This window comes from Dendronephthya gigantea, unplaced genomic scaffold, assembly GCF_004324835.1.
Source record: "Dendronephthya gigantea isolate DGI-Jeju-01 unplaced genomic scaffold, DenGig_1.0 000410F, whole genome shotgun sequence".
Classification (NCBI taxonomy): Eukaryota; Metazoa; Cnidaria; class Anthozoa; order Malacalcyonacea; family Nephtheidae; genus Dendronephthya; species Dendronephthya gigantea.
In genome coordinates this window covers 3,424-15,269 of record NW_021163420.1, presented here as the reverse complement: position 1 = coordinate 15,269, position 11,846 = coordinate 3,424, and the positions used below count along the sequence as shown (strand labels likewise).

General features: G+C 35.0%; 1 protein-coding gene, 1 long non-coding RNA gene and 1 pseudogene across 2 annotated transcripts; 1 reads left to right on the top strand and 2 right to left on the bottom strand.

The window, feature by feature from the left end:
* Positions 1-394: 394 nt before the first annotated feature.
* Positions 395-8,916, bottom strand: LOC114542890 (annotated as a pseudogene).
* Positions 8,917-8,934: 18 nt separating this feature from the next.
* Positions 8,935-10,440, top strand: LOC114542891. The gene is made up of 5 exons (XR_003689809.1): positions 8,935-9,476; positions 9,653-9,728; positions 9,926-9,980; positions 10,158-10,230; positions 10,304-10,440. It is a non-coding gene; the product is annotated as an uncharacterized LOC114542891 (long non-coding RNA).
* Positions 10,441-10,503: 63 nt separating this feature from the next.
* Positions 10,504-11,552, bottom strand: LOC114542892. The gene is made up of 6 exons (XM_028562270.1): positions 11,443-11,552; positions 11,276-11,367; positions 11,002-11,180; positions 10,814-10,888; positions 10,570-10,691; positions 10,504-10,522 (listed from the first exon to the last, which is right to left on the bottom strand). Exons 1-6 carry the CDS (start codon positions 11,484-11,486, stop codon positions 10,504-10,506), a joined length of 531 nt encoding a protein of 176 aa, XP_028418071.1. The 5' UTR covers positions 11,487-11,552.
* Positions 11,553-11,846: the final 294 nt, after the last annotated feature.

Sequence of the window (11,846 nt, the reverse complement as noted above, 5' to 3'; positions counted from 1 at the left end):
ATTATAATAGCTCTGTATTAGGCGCAGTGAAAGAAATGCAAGGTCAGTTTTATGACTAATTAAATATGTACGAATGTTGAATCCTAAAAGCCTTTGGTTCTGAGTGGAATTTTCGTCACATAGAATGAAGGTTAGTGAGGTTCATTAACTCATTTCCACCAGTGAACTCTAATAAAAACTAGATCGATACCTCCTCATTGTTTTCATGAAGCCAAAATACGCGTGTCTGGAGGTAAAGTCCCGCAAATTTTGGCTTCACAAAAACAATCAGGAGATATCGTTCCAGTTATTTACTACAGTTCACTGTTTTCCACCGTCAGTGATGACGTCATGTCAATGTTTCGAGACCCAACACATTAGTTAAAGCACATGCTGAAGAAAAATTGGCCAGAAATGAAAACACAAAAGCTCTTTATTATAAACTCTTTCTTTTCTATCTTGTCCCGGTTTCGTTTATTCAAAAATAGATCAGTTGCGTTGGACGCGACGGAAATATGACGTTTAAAACAAGGCGCTTATATCGTTATAACCATTTAAACCAAGCCTTGAAAATCTCGTACAGATGATCTTTGATGTACGGCTTTGGCTCTTGTGGTTTAAAGATGATATCCGGTCGCAATGTGAACAAACGCTTTGTTTATAACGTCTGTCATATTTTTGAAATGCGACGAAATCTCTGCATATTGTGCGCTATGGTTTTAAACGAGTATGAGCCAGGGTCATTAGGAGTCTGTCGAAAAAATCTGAAACATGCAAAATTTCTCAATTTTCAATGATCAGCCCGGTGCTAAGCACCTCGTATTCGACTGGTGATCTTCACATAGCTTTCAACCCTGGTTGTATATATATCACTGAGATATATATATGCATCTGTCACATATAATGTACGTCAAGTAGGGTTGGTCGCCGTTTGTGAACAAGTTAATAAATGCGAACGATATTCTTTATTGAAACCAGTCATCCAGAATTTTAAAATAATTTCATCCTCAGGTTTGGCATCCAACACTTTGAATAATCTGAACAAAAATGTGAGTGATATACCAGTTTAAGTTATTATCCTTTAAAATAACTGATGATCTATACAAGAAAATACAACAGAAGGCCATAGGTAAGTTGCCCTTTAGGCCATCTCAGAGGTCAAACTTTTCATGTGCCGAATCGAATGCAAATGAGCCTAAACAAAGACTTTAGCATGACCCCAAACGTTCATGCAACTATATGTGTTAGAAGAAGCTAGTAAAAAACTCTATACTTAGTGTAAATTAAATTCAAAGAAACTTGTACCTCTCTTTCTCTTCTGATGTACGTGGTCCTGATCTGGAGAATTTGAAAATCACTTTAACTTTGCTAAATAAAAAAACAATTACTTTTCGACAAAAAAAACAATACAAGTATAACGTCACAAGTATTTGTTTTTTTTAGATAAGGATGAGTGTCAAGAGCAAAATGGAGGATGTCAACATGATTATCATGCATGAACAATTTCATTTTGCTTAGCTTCATTCGGTTCCAAGTGGACGTCACAGGTGCGAATACAAGTCAGTCAAATGCAGATAATGAGCTCGCATTTGGCTCGTCGAACCTTCCATTCCGTCAGTGGTTATCAACTAAGAGCCTGTTTACATGGAGCGAGTTAACTCGGCTAGGCGAGGTGAAAACTGCATGTAATGAAAGACCAATCAGGTTCAGCCTTTGATGTGATGCGCTTTTTACCTCGCGTAGCCAGGATAACTCGCTCCATGTAAACAGGCCCTAAGTTTCTCTCAACAAAATCACACTAACAGAGAAATAATTTATCGTATATCATTAACATACTCCATCCACTCCTCTTTGAGTGCGCAAAGATATTGATCAAGAACACTGTCAGAAAAATGCTTGTTAACCAAAGCTTCTTCGATTTTTTTGAGAATCTGAGATCCTGTTAAGAAAAAGTGTTTCTTTTTGTGATATCACAGTACCGTGATTGTGAAAACTAATTTCAGCAACTCGTAACTTCAACACATACTCACCATGGACAAGTTCTGTGGTTTCATGTATTTCAAAATTGTAGCGTTTTAAAGGATGAATACTGTCATTAAAATATTTTGATTGGTATTCATGAATTCATCAGATACACGTATAACAAAAAATTTGATATGAAAATTAGGAAAAGGGGGAATATGTTCAAAAACCCCAAAATTTGATACAGAATTTTAGACAAGAAATGAAGCGCTGATTTAGGAATATTTCCGGATTTTTTTCTTGGTGGTCATGGTTTTCATCCTGGGTGTGGATGTACAGTTTTCGTTACGTCTCGTCGGGGGAGGGGGTTGGCCGGGGAGGGCGGTTGGCCGAAAGAGGGGGGTTGGCCGGGGGATGGGGGGTTGGCCGGGGGAGGGGGGGTTGGGATAAACCTCCCTACAGCCCTCAGGGGTCAGTTTTATTCACTACAAACATATTTTACACACCTTGCTTGATCTGAGAAGTTTGTATGTTCCTGTGGAAAATATATGTCTGTGAATGCACAACTAAAGTATATTGTTGATCATTTATATCCAAATATAAATAGCGTTGTGTAAATGTCTCGTCTAAAGTACCTTAATATCCATTAATGTATATAAATGCGATTCCAAAATATGGGTAGGAATTTTGGTGCCAATTTTTAAACCGAGAAAGTTGCATGCCCACGATTCCTGTGAAGAGAAATACTGACATTAAAATAACAAACAAATACGCCTTTTTTGTGGTTTCATAACACACACGCTTGTGTAAATTTAACACACATAATACAACACGTTTTTGTTTTAATCACACGTATTCCACTCTCTAAAATGGAGTATCAAATTCACACACAACTTATGACATGAAACATATAGCTATACTGTATATAAGAGTGTTAAAAACAAGCATATTTTCAAGCACGGACCAACCTGATAAATATCACTGTAAGGTACACATTTGAAACATCTGTTAGGAATAAGAATCTGCAGGATAATAGAGGTAAGTTTGTACATGGTCAACACTGATGGTCAACACTGATGATGGTCAACACTGATGGTCAATACTGATGGTCAACACTGATGGTCAATACCGATGGTCAACACTGAAGATTGTCAACACTGATGATGGTCAACACTGATGATGGTCAACACTGATAGTTATTCTAAACATCCTGATTAGGTACTGTAGTCTTAGAACTAATATAACTCGGTAGACGTCATTGCAGATCAACTAGAAAAACCTCGCAAAACATACAGAATAGTATCTGCAATCTTAGAACTAATATAACTTGGTTTGAGCTGTTAAACAGTGAGTTTATACGTCATGCAGCAAATTTATAGATCGAACATCACCTTTAATGTTTCAAAGATCGATAAAACAAGTTCCTCAGGTTCTCCTCGGATAATTAATTGGTTTCCTTGCACAACGTTGAATGCCAGGAGATGAAATTTTGCAGAACCTAAGACCTAAAGATACACTACAGCGTGATTTCTTTCTTTATTATTGTGTTCAGAGTAACCTCTAAATAGTTAGCTGTCGATAAAGGGTTCGCTAAAAATCTACCTGGAGCATTTGTCTTAATGTTGTAAACACAGGTGATCCAACTTTCTTCTCAGCAGTCGCTAGAACAAAATTAAAAATAATTGATGAAAGAACTCAAAAAAAAACTTAAACCGCAAGGATTTTGAAGACTGTTATACACGACATATGATTGGCAAGATTTTAGGGAAAATGCAATACAACTTCTCATGATAAAGACTTATCTGGACTCATGCACTGGTTATTACAGTCAGCAGAACAACATGAAATACAGTTTAAAAGAAGATATAATTGACGGCACTTCAACCGCAGAACTTTTGAAAAAATAAAAAAAAAACCTCGTTTGCACTCGGTTTTTAAGTCCCGTAAATATGAGGATCGTAGATCCTTGAAAACTACATGTGCACTCACCTTCCAACTTGTCCTCTGCTTGTTGTGCTTCGTAATCTGTCAGGAGTTCCTCCTGCATCCAGGAAATGTTGATTAGTTTACATGCAGATGAAAGTGAGACAATTGATGCATGCAGCAGTGAACATTACTGATTATCGTTCAAGAGATAATTATGAATTAATTTAAACAAGAATTCATTCTTCATGTTGTAGTGTGTACTCTAAATGAATACTTCAAAAAAAGATGGAATACAAAGTATAGCTCACCCTAGGAGGGCCTTCTAGAACTTTCTCTGTCACTCGATGTGCACCAGCTTTAAGTATCCAAGCAAAGTACAGATGAAGATAGTGAAATAAATGCTGAAAACAATTTTGCAAAAGGAAAATGGTACAGTAATTGGCCTAATGTAGCTGTTGATAAAGCATTGGATTCAATGCACTAACAGTAAATAATATAGGTCTATTACATATGTTTGTCTAATAATATATGAAACCCGCATACAGCATAATCTCAAAACAGTGCTACAAGAATATATGTACTGTACTCTGTAGTAAAGTATCTTAGACACCATCATGAGTAATATGTACACCATCATGAGTAATATGTACACCATCATGAGTAATATCTACACCATCATGAGTAATATCTACACCGTCATGAGTAATATCTACACCATCATGAGTAATATCTACACCATCATGAGCAATATCTACACCATCATGAGTAATATCTACACCATCATGAGTAATATCTACACCATCATGAGTAATATCTACACCATCATGAGTAATATCTACACCATCATGAGTAATATCTACACCATCATGAGTTATATCTACACCATCATGAGTAATATCTACACCATCATGAGTAATATCTACACCATCATGAGTAATATGTACACCATCATGAGTTATATCTACACCATCATGAGTAATATCTACACTGTACCTTGTCTTTTGTTAAATCCTGAATTGCGCGAAATGACGCCCTGTGTTGTCGTCGTAAGACATCTAAAAGAAAAATATACATTGATTAGAGACAGACGTTAGAATTCATGCATCTTCGAGTTTAACTTTAAGGACATTTGAACATGTACCCAGTACCTTTACCTTTGAATTCTTAGAAACCCTGAACATGTCCACATCTAAGCAGGCTATACTACATCACAATCTTACCTGAACTGGTAAATCTGTTTCTACTATCCCTGCCTGACCTTTCAAAGCGAGCTGCTTGTTCAGAATTAAAAACCTCTACAGCCTTGAAAAAGAATTAAAGGACCCAATTATCGCGGTTATAACTAATACTCAGACTACAGTGTATACGAGTTGCAGTATGTTCTTTATAGTGGCGAAATAATTTAGCAGGACTTGGCTGGTTTTTTTACTATTTCATTGCAAACCTCCTCTAAGACAAAATTATTGTACCGGTACTTATTATATAGGTATAATATATAACTTTGTAAAATCTCTAAAAATAGCAGTAAAGCTTCATCCCCAAGACCCCAATCACGAAGCAGCCGTGGAAAACAGTAATCTCTGTTATTTTAACTAATCTCTTTAAAATAGGATATTAATAAGGCTAGCATTACAGATAAACAAGATGGTTATGAGATCAGTGGAATCATGAACATATTAGTTGAGCGGAAGAGGAAATACTAACCATTTTTTGAAGTTTGTCAATTATTTCTTTAAAATGTCTACAAAAATATATTTCAATTCCAGGTCAAACATTGTAATTCCTAACTTCTCTGTTTGAATGTGCATTTATACCAAGCAAGATGAGTACAAATTTTCAAAAACGTATTTCCTTACTTGACTAGAAATGACCACGAATTAATAAGGTATATTCGATCCATCATAACAATTATAATGCTGTACCTGGATAAAACACAGGGCAATTTTACTAAACTCAATAGTTTTATGGTCATATCGTGATGACATCAATTTTGCTAAATACGGTGATGTTTTATGCTGTTTAGTTTGTACCAGTTTTGTTCGTGAATGTTAGTAAAACTGCCAAGTTTGGCTGGGAGTTGTTGTAAATTATGGAAAATATAGCCATGCGAAGTTGACGAAATTTTGTATACTTTTTTATTACGACCAAAAGTTTTTAACTAATTCAGTTACACATTTCCGCACGTAATACAAAAGTATACAAAATATTAAATATGCCAACTTCGCATGACTATATTTTCCGTATTTTACAAAATTTCGCAGCCAAACTTTGCATTTGCACTAATTTAAGTAAGATCTTTCTAGCTGTGTTGATTTATTTTCTTCTAGTTACTTTGAACAAAAAATTAGTCTAAATAAGCGCAAGTCGTCCATTAGATAAAACCCTCAAACTTTGCGATTTTCAGTGCTATACCTACCAACGGCGAAGACCTCTGGCTTGAGAATCTTTAAGATAAAACGTGTGACTTAAAACATATCCATTAGCATCCTCTCCGAAAAATATTGGTCCTTCTCGACCAGGACATATTTCACAACTTAGGCTGAAAGAAAAAGACATCCTGGTCCTCAAATTGTATTCTGTTATTCTTCGGTGTTACGTAATGCGTACTAGATCTCTGGGCCAGTTGCTTAAAAACCAGTTGGCCTACCCCTGGGTTAAAGCAAATCTTTACATCAATTTTTTTAATCGCTTGTTTACAAAGTTGAATATCTTTTCTCATAAATACTTTTCTGGACCGATAGAAATCATATTTTCTAAAGTTTTAAAACGAACAGTGATTCAGAAGCACATAAACTAAAACACTGGATTAAAATTTAACCCAGGGTTAGCGCTAACCTTAAAAAATCTTAAAGATAAAAATTGACTCACGGAGAAAAAACGGTAAATTAACATAACTATTTCTGAATTTTCCTTCAACTTGAAGCTATGGTCTTAATTAAAATTTCTACAGCAAGTTAAGTTTCTAGCTTTGTTTGTTATACAGCTATTATCAAGTATTTCAAAACTTAGAAAACTAAACTCAGAAAAACTAATAGGCAGTACGTGGCTTATAATCATCCCTAGAACTATAAGTAAACTGGAATGCTGACTCATGGAAATCAACTGGAAACCAAGACACTGTAATCACAGTGAGTCATTGTCTTGTCATTGTTCACTGTATGTAATTTGCTTAGCAGCAAATATATGCAATTTATTATAAATTGCTTGCTGTTTGAGGCTGACCCGCACTCAAATGAACGTATTCTTGTGAATGCGTTCAAAATTAATGTTCGAACAAAAGCGCGAACACTTCTCGACAAAAAAGCCTATAAAATTTCGAACACTATTTGAATTGTTTCATCTCTCACAATACAACATGTCTTTTCCTTAAAAAATGTGATTACCTGGAATATGTAACTTAAGCTGTAAGGATGATAAATACCTCCGTACACATGCTTGTCGTACAACAACGTACACATCATGATGGGCTGGATTACGACTGTGGAATACGAAACACTTGTATGTTTATCCACACTCAAAAAACCTGGATGGTCAGGTGGGATTGATCTGCATGCCTACAAAGGCAATTTGTATTTTATATGAAACATCAAGATAAGCTTCACTTAGCTTAATTCCCTATATGAAAAATACCATACCTCGCACTGGTTGGATTTTGGTTGAGATGATTTTGATGGTGAGACATTAGAAGCACTTGACTGAGATGACCTGCAATGACAGTCCGTCACAAGTCAATAAGCCAGCTAGGATATGCTGGAAATGACTCGCAACATTCTCCCAGGACAAACTATGTTGTATTTTGAGGACAAACTAAGCTGTATTTTGTGTCATTAATTTTCAAAATAATATTATATTTAGTCCAAGCTGTGTTTACCAAATCACTCTGTATATACATATAGTCTGAAACAAAAGTGAATGTCACACAACCCAATCCACAAATTTAATGAAAAATAACCACACCTTCTACTTGCATCCTTTTGTGTCCCGAGAGAATTACTCACTGGATCATCATGAAAAGCCTAACAATAGAAAGGCATAAATCATCAGTTAGTAAAAACACCATGTGTATTTGTTATATGCAGGGCTTTCTGTTTTAACTTCTATACTTTTTGAAATATGTTGTGTTGTCTGAATATCTAACATACTGTATGAACTAGTTAGTGTTTTTGATGAGAAGAATTTGAAAATGTAAAATTTAGGAAAAATATCATCAGAACCGATCCGCACAAGGACTTGATTTCCACATTAACACCAAGGACAGCAAAGTTCTAAATTGACATCTTTTTCAGGCAATCACCATAAGTATTGGTTTCCTATTTTAATGCAGGCAAACACTACAAGCATGGCAAGATCGACTGACCCTTAAAAGGTGGGGTCAGTCCATAATGTTAACAAACGCTTTGTTACATCTTGAATCCATATATATACTTAATATTTCCTAAATATCAAGAACTTTAAGAATATTCTACAAACTTTCAGTTCACTATACTTCTAAATGCATATGAGAGAGTGTGACTACCCACTGTTTATGAGCAGAACCGACTGTAAGTTTGTAATCCTCCTGTAAACAAGCTTGTATTTACTAATAAATTGCCTATTGAACAATAATCAAGTTGTATGATCTACCTAAAAAACTAGCTGTGACACTAGGGATTGAAGATAGTTGATTTAGCTTTTGTAAGATCATGTGACTAGCATCAACCAGGTTGCTTCAAAACATTATAAAATCGTTTGTTTTCTCGAAGCAATATATACTCACGAAGTTATCATAAACCATTAAATATAAGAATCTAATACCTGCGTGCAAAATAACACACTAGGACCATGGATTTCACAAAAATGACAAAGTGCAATGACTGCATTCATACACGCGTAAAAATTGATCAGGTTGATCATGATTGTTCGATTAACAATGTCTCAACAATATTGTTATCATGATTGAACAATGTTGTTGAAGTAACAATCGTTAACAACATGTTCGAACAATATTGTTAACGATTGATGAACGAACAATACTTGTTGCAACATGTTGGAACAGGCGTCAACATGGTTGATGGAACATGCTTGTTAAATGCTGTCAGAACAACTTGTTCACGACTTGTTCGTTCATCAGGCCTCAACAATATTGTTCGAACATGCGTCAACAATATTGATGAACAAACAACCTGTTTTTTATTGTTCGAACAACCGGAAACAATATCGTTGAATATTAATTCAGAGTCGGAAGGGTTGCAAAGGGATTGAAGGGAATAATTGGGAGCTTATTTTGATTAACGATGGTACGATTGGGATCAATCAGATGCGCACGCACACCAGACTTCCAAAAGACCAAAACGTGTGACAGATATTCAAAACGACAGTGCGTTTTGGTAAATATCCGAACAATTTCGTCGTTTGTCAAGAATATATATATTGATTAAAGTCGAAAACTACATGGAAGCTATTTACGATCGCATTTGCATAAACAGAAATCATTTTGTTCGTCCTATTTTTTATCAGGCCGTGAGGCCGACTTTAAAGTTGTGTCACACGTGCAATCGCAATTGTTCGAGTCGTTTGTATTGTTTTTAGGCAAGATTCATCGAAACTGTTATCCGTTCGCATTTGATCAGGTATTAAAGTTGCATGAACCATATGGTAAAACTTAGTTTTTGTGGCAAGAACTTATAATAGATGCGTGTTTCAGATATTTTCTGGTGTGAAACGGTTGGCGTTGGTACGAAAGTTCAAAGTGAAAGTACTGTAGACACATAATATATATTTTCATATAATTATTTAATATTTATAGATTGGTAAAAATGCGGTGGACTTGGATTGGTTATAAGATAATTCTGTTCAGTCAACTATACAAAAGAAAATTTATAGTAAGTATTTAATAAATAGTTTCATTTTACATTATCACAAAAGTGATTTAATTAAAAAATATTCAACACATTTAATAATTTTAGTTCATTCCTCATTTAAAATTTCACCCCATTGAGATGCAGTTGGGCCTCGGCTTCCATATGTTGTATCTTTCCATGTTTGGAAGTTAATCCAAAATTTCTCATCTTTCTTACAGTCATCTCTCCCATACTCAGCAACATAGATTCTCTGGGAAAAGGAAGGATAATATGGTAATAATTTGATCCAACTATATATATATATATATTATATATAATATTATATATATATATATATATATATATATATATATATATATATATATATATTATATATATATAGTCAAAAAATGAAAATTGCTCAAGATTGACTCATCATTGTCTAATCTCAAATCACTTTGTTCTCTTTAGCTTATACATGTATCATATGGTTATGAGGATAGAGATGTCTATAGTTTTTATTTTTGTTGCATATTGTGCTTATGTGAGTACATTTATTATATATGTCTTTTGATGAAGAATTGATGTCATAACTAACAAGGCTTTTCAAAATGCAGGAGTGCAAAATACATCAAATGATGATAAGCATTAATATCATACCACCAGAGCAGTTTCTCGAAGCACAGACTTCTCCAGTAAAGAGTTGAACCTCACTCCTAGAAGGCCACATATTTTCGAAGCCAACTCCTTGGTTGTGGCCTTCCAAGGGCAGACCAGTTACCTATTCCAAGAACCTAAGGAGCCAAAGTGAGTACATTTAATTCAAATTTTCATCACTATCATTTACAATCATGACTTAAAATTTGGATTTATAAATGTATACCCTTCTTCTCTCTTCTGCTCTCCATAGGTGAATTTTGCCTTTTCGAAGACATCCACTTTGGTCATCGCTTCAGCAACTGTAAGACCATATGGTGAGTCCTGGAACTCCATGTGCAATTGCTCCTATGTAAAAACCAAACCATTACATATACTGTTTAAAACATAAGTTAATATATTTTTCATAGTAAATGAACATAGAATTTACTAAAAGTAAATATAATACAGTTATACAGATATAGGCTTACAGTCTTGCTTTCATTTATCTTTGAAAACCGCCCAAGTTGTATATAGGCTTTTGCTAATATTTTCGTGACATTTGCCTGTTATATAAATTTTGAATTATTGTTAAACATTAATTAATGAAGACATATGAGAAATATACAACATCATGCATTATTGATTTTCATTTGTTTTTCGGAAAACCAATGCTTACTGCATGACTTGACTTGGCCAGGTCAAATTGCTCAGCACCAAGTTTGGAAGCCAAGTGTTTCATGGTCTTCTCTATAGAGCCCTGACGCTTTTGCACATCCTTCACAAGGTCTTTCAGTTCCCGGAGCTCTCTTAACAAGATGTCATTGGTACCCTCATTGGGGTCTTGCGTTTCATCGTCTTAAAAATACGAGATGTCAAAGTGAATGCTTATACCTCTCATACAAATAACTCTATACTGTTTATTTAGAATGATTATTTTTAATATTGCGTACCTTCGAACAAGCTTTGCGGGACGTTTCCTCGGGCATAGGGTCCTCTCGTCCTCTGGTTAAACATGACGTCGTCTGCGAGCAAGGCATTTCGGCTACAGAGTTTAAAAGGACATGTATATACAATGAAAACGAACTCCAGTTGTAAAATGAATTACACTTTTTGTCACCTGTTTGAAGGTCCAAATGTTCGTAGGTCGTTGTATTGTGCCATATCTTCTTGAAAATAGCTTGAAAACCTTCGCGTTTTGAAAAAAAACTAAAGCAAATAACTTTAATTGAATATTGCAGTCTTTTGTTACTGTCAAGCGCACTGGCACGGGCTTTGTTATTGTTTTGCATATTTTTAACCAATCAGGAAGCAGCAGCTTGATAAATGAACCAATCAAAATCTTTGAAATAAGCTGTAATCACTAATTTAACGCGGCGGGAAAAGATTGCAGCAAACAATCAGTGTCGCGGGGAATTTGAATTAATCAGGGCGGACTTGGACGGGCTCAAAGCAATTAAAAATTTAGTTAATTTTACGCGTTTGTTAGCGTTACAAAATGAAAAAAAGAGCCTGCCGACATCG

What these genes read in the sequence shown, in the direction of transcription:
- LOC114542892 (XM_028562270.1), bottom strand. Translation starts at nt 11,486, where the DNA reads ATGGCACAATACAACGACCTACGAACATTTGGACCTTCAAACAG. An exon ending in CCCGCAAAGCTTGTTCGAAG is followed by an intron (nt 11,181 to 11,275) that starts GTACGCAATATT and finishes CGTATTTTTAAG; the next exon opens with ACGATGAAACGCAAGACCCC. An exon ending in TGGCCAAGTCAAGTCATGCA is followed by an intron (nt 10,889 to 11,001) that starts GTAAGCATTGGT and finishes TTTATATAACAG; the next exon opens with GCAAATGTCACGAAAATATT.